The 22885-nt window shown below is 42.8% G+C and overlaps 1 protein-coding gene across 2 annotated transcripts in view; it reads right to left on the bottom strand.

Moving 5' to 3' along the window:
• FRAS1 (Fraser extracellular matrix complex subunit 1) overlaps positions 1 to 22885 on the bottom strand; it is a 534238-nt gene that overhangs the window by 18988 nt on the left and 492365 nt on the right. For both annotated transcript variants that reach the window (XM_070372561.1, XM_070372562.1), the window contains 7 exons: positions 19955 to 20187; positions 17364 to 17524; positions 14935 to 15149; positions 11099 to 11249; positions 9134 to 9241; positions 7249 to 7408; positions 3024 to 3140 (listed from right to left, as the gene is read on the bottom strand). In XM_070372561.1, coding sequence (XP_070228662.1) covers positions 3024 to 3140; positions 7249 to 7408; positions 9134 to 9241; positions 11099 to 11249; positions 14935 to 15149; positions 17364 to 17524; positions 19955 to 20187 — 1145 coding nt within the window. The remainder of the gene's footprint in view (positions 1 to 3023; positions 3141 to 7248; positions 7409 to 9133; positions 9242 to 11098; positions 11250 to 14934; positions 15150 to 17363; positions 17525 to 19954; positions 20188 to 22885) is intronic.

Genomic DNA, 22885 nt, shown 5'->3' with positions numbered 1-22885 from the left:
ATTTCATAATTTAAAAAAATTTGTTACAGGGACTTCCCTGGTGGTCCAGTACTTAAGCCTCTGTGCTTCCAATGCAGGGGGCACTAGCTGGGGAACTAAGATTCTACGGGCCTTCCAGCACAGCCAAAAGGATAAAATAAGAAGTAAATAAATAAAATAAAAATTGATTACATGAATAAAAAATTCCCCAGCATATCTCTTCAGACAGTTTGCCCTCTGTTCTTCCTTACTGCAGCCAGCCACTATTTTTCTGGTCACCGTCCCTCCCACACTTGACTGACTACAGGCTCTCCTGTATCATTCCTCCCCTCAGTCTCAATGATTTCAATGGATGAAACATCCACCCCACTAACTTCTCAGTTCCTTGATGTCTTCAACTCCAAAGAGCATGTGCTCCTCTCCACTGTAGCTATCTATGCTCCACCATCCTACTAGGCACCTCCTCCATAAAACCTTGCTTTCACACGTCTCACTCTCTACCTACCACTTCTTATCTTTCCAGCTCACCTCTTTTAATCCCACTCATTAATTCTTCAACCACACCAGGCTCTCTGCAGCCACATTTACCAGGATGCAGAAGACCTGGAAAACTGACACACTCATGGTGGGGATACACACACAGTTACACATTTATAAACACTTTGGAAAACAGTGTGCCAGTTTCCTAAGAAGTTAAACATACCATAGAATCCAGCCACTCCACTCCTAGGCATTTACACAAGAAAACAGGGAGCATGTGTCCATAGAAAGGCTTATCTATGTAAGCTTATAGCAACTTTATTTATAACAGCCCAAACTGGAAATAATCTAAATGTCCATCAACGAACTGATTTGATAAATGAACTATAGTGTGTGCACACCATGGCATACAGCTCAGCAGCAACAGGAACAAGCTACTGATAACACAACCACCATGACTGAGTCAAAATAACCATGTCGAACAAGAGAAGTCAGAGAAAAAGAATTCGTATTGTATGATGCCACTTATATAAATTAGTATAAATTGCAAGCTAATCTGTAACGACAGAAGGATCAGTAGATACCAAGGGGGTTGGGTGTGGGGAGGAGATGGGAGGGGGGATACCAAAGGATCATGAGGAAACTTTTAAAGAAAATGGACATCACCACCATCTTAATTGTGGTGATATTTCACAAGTACATATATGTCAAAATTGATCAAATTGTATGTGCTTTAAATACATACTAGTCATCTTACATTAATAAGTAATTTAATGGTAATTTAAAGACAATTCAGGGACTTCCCCGGTGGTCCAGTGGTTAAGAATCTGCCTCCCAATGCAGGGGACGCAGGTTCGATCCCTGGTCGGGGAATCCTACGTTACTCCAGGCAACTAAGTCCACATGCCACAACTAGAGAGAAGTCCGTGCTCTGAAACGAAAGATCCCCTGAGCTGCAACTATGACCCAACGTAGCCAACAAATTAATAAGTAAATGTTTTTTTGAAAAAAAAAAAAAATTTCAATAGGGCTCTCAGCACTGCTGACCTGCTGTCAGTAACTCTCTACCATACTTACTTTCCACTCTCAGAGATGACCCTATTTCACTTCCTCCTCTCTTCTCAAACCTCACTGGTCCTTACTTCCAGCTGTGCTTGACTTCTCATTATGGAGAAAACAGACTCAATCAGAGGTCTCCTTGGTCATCCTTACCCTCCCAACCTCCTAATTCTCCCTTCACCTGTATGCATAGACTGTGCCTGCCTTCCTTTCTGAGTGGATGAAGTGTCTGTGCTTCTGGCTAAGGCTGGCCCGTCCCCGCATGGCTGGGTCTGTTCCCTGTTCCACTCGAGGACTCAGCTCTGCACATCTTCCCTCTTCCACTGCATTGTCTGTTTCCCCCAACAGACCAATAGGGCTATTCTCACCAGCACACAAACATCCTGAAATATTTTGCACCTAAAACACACACACACAAAACCTCCTTCGATCCTTCATCTCCACTAATGCTCCTCTATCTGAAACCTTTTATAACAAAACTCCTGCAGCATCGATTTGTCCCTTTTATCTCCACGTTCTTGCCTCTCTCTCTTGAACCCACTCTAATCAGGCCTCATCCTCCTCAGTCCACTGAACCTAACCTGTATCAAGATTATGGACGAATTCTGCGTGGCCAAATCCAATGGCCAAGTCTCAGACTCTTAATTTGAAAGTCACTTTCCAATTCATCTTCTCTTAATGATAAATGTCAGATTCTGTTTGCAATGCCTTCTCTCTGAAACGTTTTCCAGTCACTCTGCTTAGCTCCTAGAAAGGTGGCACTATTCTATAGGAACTGCTTGAGAGCAGCAGTGACTTTAAGTCCTCTGCTAGAGTCTCCATGCTGAGACTAGAGCCAAGGACACCATAAAAGCTTAATAAATACGGGCCGAATGAATGAACATCGGCACAATGAGGACAGGCTCAGGTCAGAGGTGGGGATGGGCTGATGGACAGTTTTATTCTTATTATTTATGGTAGTTACATTCTATAAAGCTGCAATGAACATGGAATGAATGAATTGTGAACAGCTGCCCCTGGGGGGAAATCAGGGGTCAAGTTCCTGCAGCCTCTGCTCTCAACATTTTCATCAGTGATCAATACCTAACTCTGTATTATGCGTGTTTCTGTCTAAAGACACCTTACTTGATATATACTGTTGATTCCTGAAGTTCATGATGGAATGAAGCTCATCTAACACTCCATTTGGCTCATCACCACCTTCTTGTATGCAGGAAACGAGGGAGCCCTTCGGCGCTCTGCTGGGGAGCCATTTTAAACAGCAAAACCACCAATGCGAGGAACAAAAATTTGAAAAACCTGGCAGCAAATGGACTGTAAAAGGGACACTTGTTCACAGGATGAGAAGTCTGAGCTGGGAATCTGGCTCAGATGACCGCTATTTCATCACTCTGCTGGTCAGGGAATGATCAGGATAGCACCACGAAAATTGGATTCGGGGTCACAAATAAATGTCAGTGAGTAGTTAAGTTCACAAATAGTGAGGATCAATCCTCTCTCCTTACCTCTCTGGGGCGTGTGCGGTGCAGGCCAGAGGCTTTTCTCCTGGGTCCACCCATGGCTGCGTGGGTTGCACTGTGCAAGGGATCAGGTAGATGGTGTACTCCCCGGAGTAATCCTTCCTGGAAACAGGCAGGCAGATTGCGGTTAGAGAGATGGATTTAGAGATTACTTACTTATCCAGAAATACCCTGACTTCAGTAGACAAGTTTTCAGATGATACTTGTGCTCAGCATCCAACCAAGAACTTCAGGAGTCTGCAGACACGATTTTCAGGAATTCATCACACTTGTGATTGTTCTAACACACTTCAGAGTACTAGCCAGAGGTGTTAAATAGAGTTCTTTTCATTTATTCAAGCCCTTTCCATGAGAAATGCTGAGAAAGGCACACTGTTGATAAAAATCTAAAAGGCTCCAATGAGGGCAAAACAGACCTGGCCACATCCTTTTTTACACCCCCGTGAAACTGACTTGACGTCTGTTTAGTGTTTCTTGCTGACTGACACCCTGTTACACGTTCTGGACAGCAAAAACTTTGTTTACTGAGATGTGACCGAGCCAGCAGCTGCTGCTGCTCTGACTGAAAAGGTAGTGAAGGTCTGCGGGTTAGCTAACCCCACTCCAGAGACGGCTGCCACCCCCACTTCATTAGCATTCAGTTTCAGGACTTCTCTCCCAAACTCTCATCCTTTAAACGAAGTTGAAGAACAGGATCACTTTTCATGGGAGATGACTTGCTGGGAATTTCTACGTTTACAGTGAGGCATGAGATTCTGTAGGTCGTGACCCTGAGAGTACAGAGCCTTGGTAGCCCTCACCTACTTCATTTCCCACACTTGTCATCCAGCAGCCCAGCCCCTAGCAGGCTGCCTGAAAGGCAGCCAGACAGCCAGAAGTGGCAGGAAGATTCTTCAAGGGCCTTGGGAGGCTGCCACCTATTGAATGAGGAGCTCAGGGCTGTGAATCTTAATTCTAACTAGCATGATTTGTGATTAGTCCTCACTTTCTCCATGTTCCTTCTTTGACCATTTCTTCGGCATTATTTGTGTCTGTTTACTAGTAAAGTGATAGCAAAGATTTAGTAAATAAATAAATAGCCAACTTCCCTGGTGATTCAGGCAGTAAAGAATCTGCCTGCAATGCAGGAGACCTGGGTTCGGTCCCTGGGTCAGGAAGATTCCCTGGAGAAGAGATTGGTTACCCACTCCAGTATTCTTGCCTGAAGAATTCCATGGGCAGAGGAGCCCAGCAGGCTACAGTCCACGGGGTCGCAAAGAGTTGGACACAACTAAGCGACTAACACTTACACTTAATAAATAAATAAGTAAATACAACTTTCAGGACACAGCCTGGGGTCAGTTTAGTGAGATGGCCCAGGCTGGAAATGGGGAGACAGCCTAACTCTGCCATTGCTTTGCTTCTGCCATGGCTGTACAATTTTAGACAAACCAGGCAAACTTTCAGGGCTTGGTTTCTAAGCCCCTTTGTGCCCTGGAAGTTTGTATGCCTGTAGGTCTACATGTCTGCAGTTTTTTCACTCAATTCTTGTCTTCCTCCAAAGCTGGAACCAGCCGGAAATGAGATCTTGTATACTATCTTTGAATTACACAAAAATTGACCTGTGTAATGTGAATAGTAGCTCTTAATAGGAATACTTAATTAGGCAGAACTGTCCATGCCTGACTCCTGCTTTCCAAAAGTCAGGCCATTGCAAAGTAGAAATAGAGACACAGATGTAGAAAATAAATATATGGATAACAAGGGAAGATAGGGATGGGATGGGATGAATTGGGAGATTGGGATTGATATATATATACTACTGATACTACATATAAAATAGATAACTAATGAGAACCTACTGTATAGCTCAGGGAACTCTACTCAGTGTTCTGTGGCAGATGGGAAATGGGTTAAACCCATTTTTAAGTGGGGGAGATGGGTTAAATGGGAAGGAAATCCAAGGAAGAAGGGATATATGTATAGGTGTGGCTGGTTCACTTTGCTGTACAGCAGAAACTAATCCAACATTGTAAAACTACTATATTCCAATTAAAACAAAAACAAAAAGGCCAGATCCTGTTGTTCTTCCCCTCAAACCTGTAGTGGCTCCTGTTGCACTAGAGTGAAAAAGTCCTCACACTGGCCTTCAAGGCTCCACAGCAGCCCGACCCTGTCTCTTGTTCCCCTCTTCATCCACTCCATTCCAGCCACCAAAATTTTGTCAAACTCTGGAACTTTGCCAGGAACCCCTTCCCCCAGATAATCTGCACAGTGAGCTCCCTTGTTTCCTTCAAGTCTTTGCTCAAATGTACCTTCTTAATGAGGCCTAGGCTGAACTTCCTAACCAACAAATTATGATGCCCTCAACTCCTGATTCCCCTTACCCTGCTCTCCACCTTTTATTTTTCCATAGCGCTGAGTCGGACAAGCCTTAGCAACTCAACAACAACACAACAACAACATCACCGTCTAACATGTGATACTGTACTCATTCATTATGTCTGCCTGTGGGTGCAGAGATTTTTATTTTGTCCACCGATGTATTCTTAGTAAAAGTTCAGTAAATATCTATTGAACAAATGAATGCAAGACAAACAGCATGGTCTCCCCAGGCTGTAGTCCTACATTTCCCACCCCTGAATATGAGTTAGGTCAATTTCCTGACTATTCCTACAAACATGCCCAATACAGTCTGGAGGTAGGTTTTTAATCCTGTGGTTCTTTGCCCCTCTTTTCTGAAAACTAGAAGTCTCCCATTAGTTGCTCAGCCTCCCGGAAAAGCCTTGGTCAGTTCCCCAGCTACTATGGTCTCCCAACCCTAAGCAGCTGTGGTCTGAGTGCTCGGCATGGCTCATGGTGTACACAGCACAGAAAGCTTGGTGTTATTCTTTGCTTTGTCATTTATCTACGGATTTAATCTCCTTACCGCAAATGTTAGCTCATAAAGGATGCTTATTCAGGAACTACTGTGTGCTAAAACATGCAATTCTGGGACTTACCCTTGAGAAGCTCACAATCTAATGGAAATGGGTCTCAGAGCATTATAATATGCTGAGCTGTGTTACAGTAAAAGCTAGAACAACACGCGAATCAGGAGGAGGAGATTCTAACACAGCATGGAGAGTCAGCCAAGGTTTCTTGGAAGGTTTGGTATCTGAGCTGGAGCTCAGAGAAGTTTGAGATGTGCAGGAGGAAGGGAACAAGAAGGGTAGGCAGATTATAAAAGCAAAGAGGTATGGATGGGCTGGTGGATTCAGAGGTTGGGAGCACACATGGTTAGAAGGCTGGGTTTGAGGCAAGGCTTAGAGGGAAGGATATGGGTCCTGCTCAAAGAGCTGGACTTCATTTGGTAAGTAGTGGGGAGTCAGCAAAGGATTTAAAGAGGACCATTTCTGTGTCTATAAATTGGGATAAGTACACGCACAATCTCATGAGGTTCTAGGATACACAATAAAGGTTATTTTGTTATATACTGATTTCAAAGGAATCAGGATGTACAAGAAAAATCTGATATAAGACCAAACATGTAACTAAAATAAAATTTTAAAAAATTATTCTTAAGACAGTTTGTCACTTTTTAATTGCAAATAATAAGATTTTCATGCTAAAGATGGGTACTAATTTCATGACCTACAAAATAGGGCTAACAATATTTACTATAGGTTCCATTATTCTTTTAATGGTAAGAGTTTTCATTTTGTCTTATTCTTTCCTTTTACAAATGGAATAGCTGACTGTATTTATTCCAATCTCATTCTACCTCTATATCGGGTGTAGGAGAAGACTAAATCTTGTTGTTTATTTTACAGGACATTGAATTGTAAAGGGTGACATCTGGGCCTGATAACTAATGATCCTGGATTTTGTCCTGGTTGTGATCACTGGAATGAAATTTCTTTATTATACTAAGATATTAGTTGGACACATTTCCCAGCTACCTTTGCAGGTAGATGTGCCATGTGACTAAGTTCCGGCTAATGTGATGTGAGAAAAATTGATGTGCACCCTGCCTATTCTTACTCTTGAAATAAGGGTGATCCCTGTCCAATTTATACATCAGAAACTGATCTGAGCTACATCTGTTTCTTTAGTTGCCAGATGGCTACTTCTGTCTCTCCCACTTTTAAAATAGAAAAGTTTTAAAAGTTTTCTTCTAGCTTTCGAAGAAAAGCCCTTAAAGAAACAGAAAACATATCAGATTTACCCCTGAACTCCATCCTGTACTCACCTGTTATAAGAGCTTGTAGCTCGCCAGAGTTGATAAGGAGAATCGAAAGTCTGAGCACTCCATAGGAGCTGCAGGTCAAATTCAATTCCTCCGAGGTGGTCTGGAGTCAGTATGAATGATTTCACATCTGGGAGGGTGTGGTGCTCCATCACAAACTGTCCTATTTCAAGGGGAAACACACAGACACTTATTTGTAAGTTTGCTTGTGGTCAATCCCCTACAAAAGCCTTGAAACTGAATTAATATTCTTCTATAAAAAAATCAAGGTTATACCTACCCACCTGGTTCTGAGAACATATCCCACACTGGGTGGGACAGCATGGCCTCTTACCTCAGTCCATCACCCTACTCATGATCATTGTTAGGGTTACATATATTTATAAATAATAATGAATGTGCCTTGTAGAAATGGCACTAATGAGCATATTCACAATAATACAGTACTTATGTGACAATGAACATTGAACACACTTAGCTTTGAACTATAACCAACATGTTTCTTGGAGGCAGAAAGATCTCAGTAGTTCATAAATAGAAATATCAATTTCAGACTTTAAAAATCTCATTAGGACCACTCAAGTCCTTTGCAGAAGGAGGCAATTGTAAACATCCTTAAAAAGGTAAGGGTTACTCAGTAAGACACCTCCACTCTTTTAAAGTACAGTCATTTAGTGTCATGAATAAATAAAAGTAGGGAAACTATTCTGTATCGAAAAAATAAAAAAGTAAAAATTAGTCACACAGTCGTGTCTGACTCTGTGATCTCACAGACTGTAGCCTGCCTGGGTCCTCTGTTCATGGAATTCTCCAGGCAAGAGTACTGTAGTGGGTTGCCATTTCCTTCTCCAGGGAATCCTCCCAAGTCTCCTGCACTGCAGGGAGAGTCTTTACCAACTGAGCCACTAGGGTGGCTCATTCTATATTAAAAGAGACTAAAGAGGTATAACAGCCAAAATGGAATGTATGGATCCTGATAGGATTCACTTTTGTTTTATATAAACAGATGCAAAGCAAATATAAACAAATATAAAAATAGGTATGAAAGACATTTGCGGGACACAAATGGAGGGAACACGAATAGAAACTAGATGTTATTAGATTGGTGTGAAATAGCTTGGCCACAGTAATGCTATTGTGATGTGTAAGAGAAGGTCCTTGTTTCAGGAGGTGTCTACTGAAGTACAGTAAGCCCCTGCATACGAATGAGTTCTCTTCCAAAACTGTGATCGTAAGTCCAGTTTGTTCCTAAGTCCAACGGAGTCAGCCTAGGTATGCAACTAACATAATAATTGGCTACATAGTATTGTACTGTAATAGGTTTATAATACTTCCCACACAAATAGCACATAAAACGCAAACACAAAACATAGAAAACATTTTTATTCTTACAGTACAGTACCTCGGAAAGTATAGCAGTACAGTAAAACGGCTGGCATCAAGTCAACAGGCAAAAAGAATTACTGATTGGAGGAGAGAGAGGAGATGGGAGATGATAGATCTAAAGGATCGTCAGCAATAGGAGACAGAGGGCAAGTAGCAATGTCACTCACGCCTGATATTGATGGTTTAAGTTTTGGTTTCTTGCTGGAACTAGACACACGTTTGCATCTTGAAAGGTTCGTATGTAGGGGCTTACTGTGTTTAGGGTAACATGGCATGATGCCTACAATTATCTTCAAATGCCTACAATTATCTTCAAATCAAAAAAATGGGAATATGTATGTGTGTGTGTGTGTGTGCATACATGCACATAGCAAAATGCTAACAATTGTTGGCTTTGTTCTTCATTGTCCTATTCTCTCAACTTTTCTCTATGTTTAAACATTTCTTAGTAATAATAATAATTAAAAAAAAAACTTGAGGAAAAGAACAGCACTGATATTACCTCTGAATTTGGCATGGGTCTTGAATTCAATAACCAGACGGCCATCCTCTCGAATGTAGATCCTTATTATCTGAAGCCTGGCAGAGAGCACACTGTCCGTCTGGATTCCTGGGTAGGCAACCACACACAGAACATTCACGTGAAGGCTTGGAGAAGAGCTCCCAGACAGTAGCCTATACATGAGTTACCCAAGGGACACCTCTAAGTAGAGCCACACACTTACTTGAATGTAACTTAGGACAAATTTACATACTTGTGTGAACACAGAGTCTATTTGGAAAAGATCCTGATGCTGGGAAAGATTGGAGGCAAGAGGAGAAGAGAGTGGCAGAGGATGAGATGGTTGGATGGCATCACCGACTCAATGGACATGAATTTGAGCACACTCTGGGAGATAGTGAAGGACAGGGGAGCCTGGCGTGCTGCAGTCCGTGGGGCTGCAAAGAGTCGGACTTAGTGACTGAACAACAACAAAGTCTATTTAGAGATGTGTGCCAGTCAGCGTTGTAAAACAGCTCATTCAATTTGGTTCTTTTTCACAATTCTATTCTTCTGACATAGTCTTTATACCTGCAGATGTCACTTTAGAGCAGGTACAGGGTCCCACCTCAGAGCACAGAAAAAATGGTCCCTAAACCTTCTATTAACTTTACACCAGGATGCGGTTACAGCATGTCTGCTTCAGACTGTATTTTCTTTTCCTCACCAGAACATCTTTCAGGACTTAAGAGAACCATAACCAATGTTCTGGTGGCTATACTTCATATTGAAAGCAATAGAGAATTACAGGTTAGCTTGTAGAAAGCTAGTCACACATGACAGCATATGAGTCCACTGTGGCTTTAATAAGAGCAATTGCAATCATGATACCCATTGAGTTCAGTATGGCCAAAAACTAAAGGGGAAGCAAAGAAGTGGGGAAGAAAGTTTAAAAAAACCCCAGCTCAAGAATTATCTGACCCAGACTGTGAAAACTCCCTGGGGTTATTTCTGATGAGAAATATAATGTAAATAAATGATTTGATTTAACAGAAGGAAGGACTGTATTTTCCATTAGTAGAAGTGAAGCCCCATCTAAAGAAATCTACTCAGATGAAGTAACTGCTTCTGATCAAGTAAATCACCACCAGGGAAGGAGGAGGAATGGGAGCAATACAATAAGAGGAAATGAGCTTGGGGTTGTGTTTGAAGTAGAGGACACTGAAAATAGAAAAAAAATATAAAAAATCAACTCAGACCCATTGGAGTGAATGGAGGAGAGAATCATGGAGTTCTAAGGGACATTCATGGGGTGGCAGTGGGAGAAGGTGGGTGGAGAGAGGCAGAAGAGAGAGGGCTGAGGATCTTAGCTGAAGGATCAGCACCCATCCAGGCTCTGTGGGGGGGCCTCCTCTCAAGGAGAGCAATGACACAGATAAGCCTGGGGTGAAGGTAATTGAAAAAATTCAGCATTGCCATCTTTGAAGTAAAAGTAGGGTTAAAATTCCAACTTTTAAGGATGCAACAAAAGAGCAAACTCGATATCAAATGAATAAAGTAACCCAGGTTATTCTTGATGTATTTCTCCATTTCTGTGTATCTGATTTCAAGACTCTGTTCTCCTTAAACAACAAGAATCACATCATTTTTACCTAGGAGAAAATGAACATGACTATATTCCAAAAGAACACACACTTGTTCCGCAGTATGGGACTTGTCTATCACTTGCCATCCTCTACTCTGGGTCCCTGGCTCCCTGGACTGAATTTATCATGATGGTGGAGGCCTTCCAGCATTAACATCTACGGACATCAGTCTTTCTTGGAAACCACAGATCTGTATCTTTTCTACACTTCAGGTGGCTCTGCTTTGTCTGTATATAGGACAACAGAATGAGGAATGCAGCTACCATTAAAACGCAATACTTAAAAAAAAAAATGCTGCTTAAGCATAAGGTAAGACCTGTTAAGACGTCAGTGAGTATACCTGTTCTCCAGAGAACAGTGTCATAGAAGAAGGAGAACTCCATCTCGGTGTGGTGCTCCAAGGAGGCCCAGCCCCGGGGGGCCGTCACGTAGATGTAGGACACGTGGAGGGGCACGTGCACAGTCAGGAAGGACTGAGCCGAGTCTCTCACCTGCCAAGCAAGCAGGGTGCACACGGAGAGGGTTATTTCTCCCCGGGATGAAGAGATAGATGAGCATCTCATATTGGTTCCGTCTTCATTCACTCATGTAGCCACTTATTCAGTATTAATCAAGCACTCATGATTGTGCCAGGCACCAAGCTAGGATACTGGGTCCTTAACAGTGGAAAAAAACCTAAAATCCCTGCCTTATGGAACCTATAGTCTAGTAGGGGAGATATATAAATGTGAAAAATAAAGGGGTGGGAAGTGGTCAGGATGCTTCTTTCAATAAGATAATCAGAGAAGACTTTTTCAAAGAGGTAATATTTAAAAACACTTCACTTTTTTTTTTTTTTTGGCTGAGCCGAGTTTTTGTTGAGGCATGTGGGATCTTTAGTTGGAGCATGTGGGATCTAGTGCCCTGATCATGGATGGAACCTGGGACCTTGCATTGGGAGCAGGGAGTCTTAGGCAGTCCCCTAAAAACACTTTTGAAGTATGAGAAGCTCTCCTTCCGCTGATCATTTGCTGGAAGCCTTGGTTGAGATTTTTAAGGCATCACAGTTATTCCCAAAGGATCTGGGCAGATCTGGGATCTACTGTCAGCACACAGTCCCTGGCTGACCATAGTTTTCAGAGAGCCATAGGAGAGCATAAAGCAACCCTAAATGGGAGGATGCCCATCATCCTAGGACGAATGTGAGGCTGACTTGGATGTCTTAGTGAGTACGCAGACCTTCTCCAAAAGGAAAGAAGGTCATGGGATTTGGATATCATACTATGAAACTTACCAACGGACAGCTCACAGTTGGATAACTTTCTATTTCATTCAATGCTTTGTTGAAATAATGTTGGAAAGGCAGCACACCATACTTCCAAGAAAACACTTTTTCTGAAGGAGTTCCTTTTATTGCCATTAATTTGGCTCTATTATTTTCATTTACTACAATATTAACAAAACTTGGATTGAGACATAACAAAATATGAGCAGAAGCCTTCATGGAGAAGCTGTGTATATGAGTCAGGGAGTTGGTTTATTCATTTTTGAGTTGAATATTGTATTTTCTGTCATAAATACATATTTCCTTTATAACAAAAAAGCTTACTTTAAAACAATTATATTTTGTCATTGGCCATATATGGTAATACATTATAGAACTTACATATAATTTTGTTTGAATATACAATGAAACATCTTCCCATGGGTAGTTAAGGGAAAGAGCCAAATGCTTAATCAATACTTACGACATTGAAACTTTATTTTTCCAAAGTATTCTTTCATATGAAAAATTGTCAGGGATTTAAAGTTGGATTCCAAGTTCTCCAAAAGGCTCCATTAATTCCTTATGCACTTAAAAATCTTTTGGGAAAATCTTACTCTGTCTTCTTTGGGAAATTTTCTGATTTTATCTGGATCTCACATCATGTTCTGTCCCCTTATGTACAGGTTTTACTAAATACATTTGCCCTAATTTCACTATTGTTGATGTTAGACCCTCCATAAATTTTCTAGCTGACTGGTCAAATTATTTTTCCTCTGTTTCTGTTTATTCTCCATTAACCTTCATATTACTTATTAATCCTTAGGAAAAAACAACTCTCATAAATATTTACTGCACAGCTCTTTTGTGGCAGACCTTGTGCTAGGTGCTATCCCGCCTTGAGATTACTAGTGACCATTGCAGATGAGGTTCAGCGAGGTTAAGTCTTCTCTAATTCTGCCAATATTTGATAAAGAAAGACAGGAACTAGGGCGAGTTTTAAGTTGTTGCTGCTGCTAAGTCGCTTCCATCGTGTCTGACTCTGTGCGACCCTATGGACTGTAGCCTACCAGACTTCTCTGTTCCTGGGATTCTCCAGGCAAGAACATTGGAGTGGGTTGCCATTTCCCTCTCCAGTGCATGAAAGTGGAAAGTGAAAGTGAAGTCGCTCAGTCGTGTCCGACTCTTAGCGACCCCATGCACTTCAGCCAACCAGGCTCCTCCATCCATGGGATTTTCCGGGCAACAGTACTGGAGTGGGGTGCCACTGCCTTCTCCCACCATATACCACTTGTTTCATCTATTTTTAAAGAAACAGACAGCAAAGAAGTACTTCTGTGGTATATATGTATTGGTTTAAAAAGTGGGACATATATAATAAGAATTTCTTGTCTTTATCATTTTTAAGCATATTCTGAATAAAGATATCCAAAACTATAATTAAAGTCAGGGAGAAGAAAGAAGAAGAATTTTTGAGGGGCCAAAGAAGGAACCAATCACTGAGTTTTGCATATTTGAAAGTGAATGTAGGTTATGCAACTGCAGAAGCAAAAGGAAACCTCAGAGTGCCTTAAAATTCTATTCAGTAGAGGGCGATAGTGTATACAAAATGAGAATTAACCAACCCAAGAGGCATCTCAAGGAAACAAATAGTGTATACAAAATAAGAATTAACCAAACCAAGAGGCATCTCAAGGAAACAAATTTTAATCAAAGAAACTTTCCTCAAATGATTACGTGTAAGTCCCTCTATAGGTTCCCCTCTTTCAGTGTGGTTAAACCTGATTTGAAGTGAGAAACAAATATTTGATTTTCTCAGTTCATTGAGATAACTCCTTAAAATTGGGTAGCACCTGCTTTAGAATTGTTTTTCCCATGAGGATGCATTAGCCTAGTCCCTCTGATATTAATGGCCCTCCTACGACTGTGACTTCTTGCTATAATGTTTTATTTTGTTGGGCTTTCCTAGTGTCTCAGACGGTAAAGAATCTGCCTGCAATGTGGGAGATCCAGGTTTGATCCCTGAGTTGGGAAGATCCCCAGGAGAAGGGAATGGCTACCCACTCCAATATTCTTGCCTGGAAAATCCCATGGACAGAGAAGCCTGGCAAGCTAGAGTCCATGGGGTCACAAAGAGTCAGACATGACTGAGCGACTAAGACTTTCGTTATTACTGATGTTTAAGGACTATTAACCATAGGTTTGGAATAGGTATGACAGCAAGGTGTTTTAAACAGTTGCCGTGACACTTGGGACAACAGTGCTTTACTTGTTTGCTGAAAGACAGGGAACTTGTCATTTTAACTCATTTCCCCACTCGGGGAAAACACATCGACTTAGCCACGATCTTCCCATCAAGGTAAACCTTTTTGACTTTCCAAAATACACATGCTCAGTTGCTCAGTCGTGTTGGACTCTTTGCAGGCCCATGGACTGTAGCCCAACAGGGTCCTCTGTCCATGGGATTTTCCAGGCAAGAATACTGGAATGGGTTGCCATTTCCTTCTCCAGGGGAATCTTCCTGACCCAGGGATCAAATCTTTGTCTCCTGCATTGGCAGGCGGGTTCTTTTACCACTAAGCCACCCGGGAAGCCCTTTCCAAAATACACCCAGAGTAAAAAACATATATACCTAGAGAAGTAAGGCTATTGGATTTTTATATAAATGACTGCCAGACAGCTAATTTTCTTCAACTTAATTTAAACATCTTCCATATTAATTTTCTAATTAGCTGATTGAGAGGACTTTGGGGGGCTTGCTCTAGCTATGATGCTGCTAAGGTCTCTCTTGCAGGGTTTAGAAAGAACAGTCCCTTGGTTGGCGCAGTTCTGGGAGCAACTGGGTGCTAAAGTGCTTCAGTTCAATGAATGAACAAGCTTTAACATGATATCCAGGTGCACACAGCCTTCAGACAGACCCCTAGGGCACCCACCTGGAAGTCGGCGGTTACAGACCCCCCACAGACGTCAATCAGCTCCGTCATGTCATAATAGGCATCAAACGTCCAGACGCAGCTCTTCAGGTTCAGGTGTTTGTAGAGCTGGATGGTCTTTGGCTCCCGCACGCTGGAGTCAAACTGGAAGGGGCGGTCGTAGCCAGGCCCCAGTGCCATGCTGTCATGGACCCTGTCGTCCAGGAACCCTGCCTCTGCGAGGGAGGGAGAAGCAAGGAACAGTAATCCAGTCTGTGGACCTGCCCTTCACCAGCTTCCCAGGAGCTGGGGGGAGAGTGAGAATGGACACATCCTTTGGACACACAGGGAGAGCTTTCCTTTCTTCTGAGATGACTAATAGAGCACCCCGGGCTCCCAGGCTTCCCTGGTGGCTTAGACGGTAAAGGGTCTAGCTGAGATGTGGAAGACCCATGTTCTATCCCTGGGCTGGGAAGATTCCCTTGAAGGGAATGGCAACCCACTCTAGTATTCTTGCCTGGAGAATTCCATGGACAGAGGAGCCTGGCAGGCTATTTAGTCCATGGGGTTGCAAAGAGCTGGACACGACTGAGCAACTAACACTAATTAACTAACCAGGGCTCCTGACACAAGCTCAGTGAGAAGGTGAGGGGGGCTTGTCATCTTGCCTGTTGCCACGTGTTAAACAGAGTGACTGGGGTCACAGACTCAGGAAAGATGCTGCAGGAGCCAGGGAAGAAAAGATGAATGGATGAGACCATAAATGAAGAAGCCAGTGCCTGGTGGCCCTGTGTATCTGTTGGAAAAGAACACCGTAAAGCCTTGTCTGTCACACCTGCCCAGCTTGGTTCTATGCTTCACAATCAGTCCTTGAAGAAATGGATTTATTATATGGAGAATCTGTTGGCGAATTATTCTTTCTCAAGACTGATTTTTTTAAAACATAGCTTTTATGGGGAGCTAGCAAACAAACCTCTGATTACCTCCTCCCCTGCTTCCTATGGTGTCTGAACTCTTGCAGAAAAAAAAAGTCTTAATTCTGTGTTAATGAGTAAATAGCTCGCTAATGATGCTTGACTAAGCTTCCCATGCTACAGGCAAAAATTATTGGATCAAATGCTGCCAAGCAACTGAACTGTTCTAAATTAAGGATGACCTTTATGCAGAAGAGAGCTGAATACAGACACAATTTTAGAATATTAGGGTTCAACTTTGTATGGTCCTGAAAGCAACTATGATATTCTGAAAGAGCTGATCCATTTCTCAGAATGTTTGACACCAGCACACAGCCCTCTGCACCACAAAGACTAGGGTGTCAGTGAACATGTACTGAAGCTAATTGTGTTTAAGTAGGAAGAGGTGCAAACTTTCAGCCTATAGACATGGTATGTTTCTTCCACTAGCTTGCATATGCAGACCAATGAAACTTTCATCTGTAGCCCAGTGACTTAGGAATCATTTACACTCCACTAATTCCTACTGTATCAAGACCATCACTACCCAGAGTGATGCTTAATGAATATGGAAGAGCACACGAATGCTTTCCTGTCTTCAGAAACACTGTTAAATGATTCATCAGTTGCAAAGGGAGGAAATGCGCATTTAATGTGCACTTGCTAAGGTGAATGGAAATGGACAGGATTCTTTGTAAACTAAAACATCTGCCCTGGTGAACAGGAGATGTGCTGCCTCAGCTGTCAGCGCCCTTGGGTCTGTATCAGCTGCAGAGCCCCAAGTCACGCCATTTGCTCCAGCAGTCTGCCATCCACGGACTGAGAGAGGTGGGGCCAAGAGGTCTGCCCACTGGGGCTGGAAGCAGGACATGATGGACAGCTGGGCTCTCTCCAGAGCTCCCTGTAAGAACTGGTTGCGGTTTCATTGGCCGCACTGCAGACTTCTCCCTCTGCCCAGTTCTGCTTCCTCCCTTTCCCTTTAGGAGATACGGATGCCCAATAAACATCTCATACCCCAAGCTCCACCTTGGCTACTGCTCCTGGAGAATCATCCTATAATATCTACCCTTGCACAGGTGTTTTATAAAATGCTGAGAGCATGGGAACCAAGTGCAGGAGAAGGAAGGAGCTAAAATTGACCAGGACCGGGGTTTTAAAATTGTTGACACATGCAATCCCTACCTTGTTTGGGAGCAATTATTCTCCTCATGTGATAGATAAGAAAGTGGCTGGCTCAGAGTTGTCCAGCTATTTTTGTTGAGTTGTACAGGGAGTGGAATAAGGACATGAACCTTGTCAGTTTGATTCCAAGGTCTTTGTTTTTTGCTATTCATGTCACTGTCCAAGCTGCCTATGTTTGGCTGCTTGCTGCTGAGCAGATCCACTAACCATGCAGATTTTGAGGACCAGAAAACATGAAAAGCAGAGTCCACTTAGCCACATCCCTAAGGGTCATCGTGCTGGGCTGGGCACACTAAAAGGGAAGTCTCCCCTCACCTGAGATGCCTCTCAGGTCCCGGGTGGTGACGAGGTTGGAGCAGACGTGTTGGTGCCTGTAGATGGATTCAGATAGAAGAAAATGCAGGTTGTGCAGTGGCATGGTGGAGATGAGTGGCAGCATTCCATCCTGGTGTGGGATCTGCACAGAAATGTGGATTCTAGGGGGGAAAACAAGAGCAGAAATCAGGGCTTTCAGGTGCCTGCCATAAGTAGTTGGTATGGTACATTGTGTGCCGAGTTACTCAGTCATGACTGACTCTTTGGGACCCCATGGACTGTAGCCCACCATCTGCTCTGTCCATGGGATTCTCCAGGCAAGAATACTGGGGTGGGCTGCCATGCCCTCCTCCAGGGGATCTTCCCAACCCAGGGATCGAACCCTCACCTCTTATGTCTACCTGCATTGGCAGGCAGGTTCTTTACCACTAGTGCCACTTGGGAAGCCCCCAGTATGGTACCTTGCTTTCTCATAACTCAATTTGTCTTCACCAGTGAATTTACCAGGTTTTTTTTTCTGAAGCTTTCCATGTAGGAGTTCTCTCTGTGCATGAGGGTATAGTGTGCATGCGGGGTTATGCTCCTCCCTCCAGCCCCTGGGAGATCCTCCAGACTCAGGACTGATAGCAATCGAGAATCATAGATTTTTTTGCGTGTACAAGAAAAGATAACATCGCAACCATAAATTGTAGCTATCTTCTGCTTTAAAAGGAAGCTTTGTTTCCGCATGAGCTGGAGCCGAGTGGATGGTACAGGCATGGCTAAATTTCTTTGTCACAGTGAGTGTCTATGGAGACTGTGGAGGGTTGCCACAGAATTTTCTAAAGTATTTGTGCCCAAAAGACATCACTGAGCTCTTAAACTCTAAGGCCAGTATCCCTACCCAGGAAAAAAGCCTAGAAATAGTAATACTCCACTATTCAATAGTCTTGGGGCTCCCCAGGTGGTGCTAGTGGTAAAGAGTCCACCTGCAATGCAGGAGACCAAGAGACGTGGATCCGATCCCTGGGTTGGGAAGATCCCCTGGAGGGGGCATGGCAACCCACTCCAGTATTCTTGCCTGGAGAATCCCATGGACAGAGGAGCCTGGTGGGATACAGTCCATGGGATTGCAAAGAGTCAGATACGACTGAGTGACTAAGACACACATGGTCTCTCCCCAACTTCAAAAACCTCCCTTTCCCCACCAGCAAGTCCTAGCAAGGCCACCAGCCCTCACTGGCCTCAATCTACAGCAAGCTCTGCCTTGAAATACATTCTTCTGCCTCTAGGTGCCTTTGTACCAGGAAGTCTGTAACTTATTTATATTAGCTGCTATTTCTTATATGCTTTAAGAGTCTGTCTTGCCTCCCCACTAAGAGGGCAAAGGACCATTTCCTTCACTTCTTCTGTTTCTCCAGAGCCTGTAGTACACAATTCTAAATAAAATATGAGCTTAATAAATACCGGTTAAGACTGCAACACAACAAAACTGTACTGAGGGGCTGCAATTTTTTCACTGTACAAGTTTAAATTTTCAGCATGTTTATTGAGGATGCATTGTGAATTTTTACAGCTTGTCTCCCAGAACAAAGACTCATGTTTTAAAGAAGAATCAGAACCTCAGAATGTGAACAGAATGGCTCTTTTTGTAAGGAACAGGGTCAATAGTAACCCTGGACACTTCTGTTATTGCTTTTTACAAAAATAAATTTCATTCTGCTAGAAAAAAGGATTTGCATATTTTTGGCTCCATGTTCAAATCTGTTTTTTTTCCATGTAAATGAGCCCCTTTCTCTGAACTCAGTTGCTCATAAAGGCATGCACATAAATACTACCAGGTTTAATGAATATGTATAACCTACCTGAAATCTTGTTTTTTTTTTTTTTGCTATATAAAAAATGAAAGCATCCATTTTCCATCAAGATCATAGGGCACAGGATAAAAAAAAAGCATATCTGCCCACTGAGTTATAATTCACCAGTGTTGTTACTAATTTTTTCACTGGGTACTTAGTGAGTGCCCCTTAGGTGCCAAGAAGGACATTCTAGGCAGAGGGGATGCAAAATAAACAGTCATGGTCCCTGCCACCATCATCGCCTGGGTGGGGATGACAAGGAGAGAATGAATAATGATAACACTCTCAGAGAGGCAGATGTGGGTGCCAGAAAAGTGGGAAGTAAAAGCTTCCAAACTAAATTGGGGGAGATGACAGAAAAGTTCCTAGAAGAGATGCCATGGCTTAGGTATGGTGGGACAATGGGATTTAAGAATATGGACTAGAAGGGGACGGGGGAAAGCTGGAGCCAGGAGTAGCCACAGGCAGAGGCAGGTTACCTAAGAGTGCTTGAAATCCCGAGGAAATTACATGTGATTCCCTGTGGGTGGACTGGCAAATGAAAATAACAAGATGAAGGAAATGAGGCTAGAAAGATTGACAAGGGCCAGATATTAGGGCACGTTTGAAGAAATTCAACTTTTTATGAAGCATTCATCACCATTATTCTTATTTTGCAGAAGCATCACTCACTGATTTGTCCCACCTAGAAAACACGCAAAGCACAGCTGGGGACTCTCTGCCATCTCCTCATGGAGGGCACTCCCTGCTGACCTGTTGGGATGCTCCTTATGTTTGACGTCCAGGTATTTCAAGGTCGCGATGAAGGACTGAGCCTGGAAGCCTCGGGCTGTCCCAGCCACCACTGGAGTGTGGCAGATAGCACTGTCTGTTCCGATGGTGACAATGTTGCTCCTCAAGGGGGTCCCCACGTGGCCCACCTTGTCCACAGCCTTGGCCACACAACGTACATGGAACCTCCGGCTGAAGTAAATGCTGTCCAGGACCTACCAGGAAGAATAAATCACCTCAGACACGTGGATACTGCCTCAACAGCTCTTCATACTGTGTCTTCTGGATGATAATCTGTGAAGATCATTGTCAGCTGAAAACACTGCACAACCTAAAAGCTGAGAGTTATGTTTTATACAGCAGGCTAAACTGAGGACTTAAGCCCGGGATACAGCATCTTAGGTAACTGTGAGAGACTGCTCCAAAGAGGAATGGGAAGAGCCAGGATACATTTTAATCAGAGTTTTTGCAACAAAGGCCAGATAGTTGGAACATCAAAAGATGACTGTTAAAACTGGATATCTCAAGTTAAGGAATTGTGCACTTTTCCATGTATGGGAAGATGAAATAGTTTGCTGCTGCTGCTGCTGTGCTAAGTCGCTCACTGAAATCATTCCTTTAATAGGCATCTCAGCTATCAGGGGCCAGTATCCTGTGTTTTCTCATCCTGAGTCTCTTTAGGGTGCCCCACTGGCTGCAGTGGCTGATGCTGTAACATCCTTTGCTGACTGACATGGCAGGCTGCATTCTTAGCCCACACCATCCATTATCCATCCATTTATCTGTCTGTGTGTCCATTGATCTACCCACCTATCCATTCATTCACCACCTAAGTATTGACTTTCTACCAGGAGCCAGGCACCACGGACAGAGCACTGGGTACTTAGAGCCGAGGGTGGTAAGCCAGGTAACAAGCAAGTAGACAAATGTGGAGCAAGAAACTAGAGATGACTGATTCCCAATGACACTTGTTCTCTTTACATATTAGGTTCAGAGAAGTACTTAATGATTTTTCAGCCCTTCCAGCAAGACTCATTGCCTCTAAGTCACTTTTGTTGAAGGTATGGTATCAGGATATAGAGGAAAAACACTTTTTTCCTAGGAGTTCTTAGTTTTCTTTCCTCCCTACTGCCATTCCCTCCCTTAACTCCCCTCTAATTACTAAGGGTTACAATAACGTGGTGGAGTTAAAGTTGAGAACTTGGCCTCTGACACCTACTGGCCTTGAAAGTCTTTCTACAGATTTTCTCATGCTCCAGACACACAGAATCCATGAGTGCTTAATGCAATCTATGCAGAGGTAACCTAGGTCACCAAAACTCTCTAGGTTACTAGTGCATTGACATAGGGAAGTATATAATAAGAAAAACTCATTAGTAGTTCTATGCACAGCAGACTTCCCACAAAGCAATCATACAAACTTATAAATTCTACCATGGAAACAATTTTCACTGAAGTCCATTAAAAATTGAAGAAGATTTTTCCATTAAAATTTTTTTAATTAGCTGCCACAACTTTATTTATTTATACATGGACTTCATTCAGAAGGGATTTGAAGCATCTTACAAAAATGCACACGATACAACAGTATTAAATAAATAATTGAAGAAATGAAGGCAGAGCAGAGGAAGCTGGGGTAAGAGGACTAGTCACCAATTCATCACAAGAAGGCAAGCTGAAATATAAGGTAAAATCGTAAACTTGGTATCTGTTAAAAATGTATATTTGGCTCAAATCAAACCAACTGCCCCTTCATGGGTTTGTTGAACAGAGAACAAGGTATTTATGAAACAATAAGCTGTTAAGTCTTGCCATTTACATTTCTAATAATAATAAAGATAATTTAAATTTGAACTAGGTTATGTTGCAAAGGAATTAATCTTCTGGCCTTTCTGAATAAGCTGTGCCAAGGACAATGGACACGAGGGACCCACGTTATCCAAAGCCTCCAATGTACATCTAACAGCTTTCTTCCACTACCTACTCAAGAGAGTTCTTTTTAAAACTTTTTATTTATTTATTCTTGCTGTGCTGGGTCTTCATTGCTGAGCACGGGTTTCCCCTAGCTGTGGTGAGCAGGGGCTACTCTCCAGTTGCGGTGCTCGGGCTTAGCTGCTCCTCAGCATGTGGAATCTTCCTCGACCAGGGACCAATTGAATTCGTCTCCCTGGCAGGTAGGTGGATTCCCAACTGCTGGACCTCTAGGGAAGTCCAAGGCACTGTTAAAGTGAGAACAGACTGTGGATTTGTAGGGAAATATCTAGAGAAATTAAGTCTGAAGAAAATCTCTGATTTCCAAAATTATTAAATGCACTCATCTCAGTCAAAAACGATTGATTGTTTCCTGGGTGCCAGACGCTCTGTGGAGCCTGAGTCTCACTGCTTTCAGCTCTTTCTGGAAGAACATCATTGGTGCAATAAGCAGAGTTAGAACACTGGGCTGTTTCCTGAGCGTGGGCAAAGCACCGCTGTGCGCGGCTCCCTGATGGTGGCAGAGGTGTGCGTCTGGCCTCCTGACTCTCTGAGGACAGCAACGACATTCTGAACCTCTTTTCATATCTTCCCACCAGGCTTCGAAAAATACTGATCACTTAATAAGCATACTCTCATTTTATTTAATAACTGGTCCCCACTGCGTGCCACCAATGTGGCAGCCACTTTGGGATGGATATACAAATATGGTAGAACCCTTTTTCTTAAGGAATTTATACCCTACTCCGTATTGAATGATTTAAGAGATGCGAAAAGAGACTAATCATTATTCGTACTTACCTAGAATCTTTGACTTACTTCATCATTTGTAAATCACTTTCCTATCTGTCAATGACCTTGTCAAGTTGATTAAGCAAAGGAGGTATTATTTTGTAGATCAGGAAACTGAGACTCAGAAAGGTAAAGTAAACACTTCACATC

The sequence above is a fragment of the Bos mutus genome, chromosome 6 (genome assembly GCF_027580195.1).
Source record: "Bos mutus isolate GX-2022 chromosome 6, NWIPB_WYAK_1.1, whole genome shotgun sequence".
Taxonomy (NCBI): Eukaryota; Metazoa; Chordata; class Mammalia; order Artiodactyla; family Bovidae; genus Bos; species Bos mutus.
Note: the sequence above shows the minus strand (reverse complement) of the source record. Positions and strands in the feature narration are given on the sequence as shown.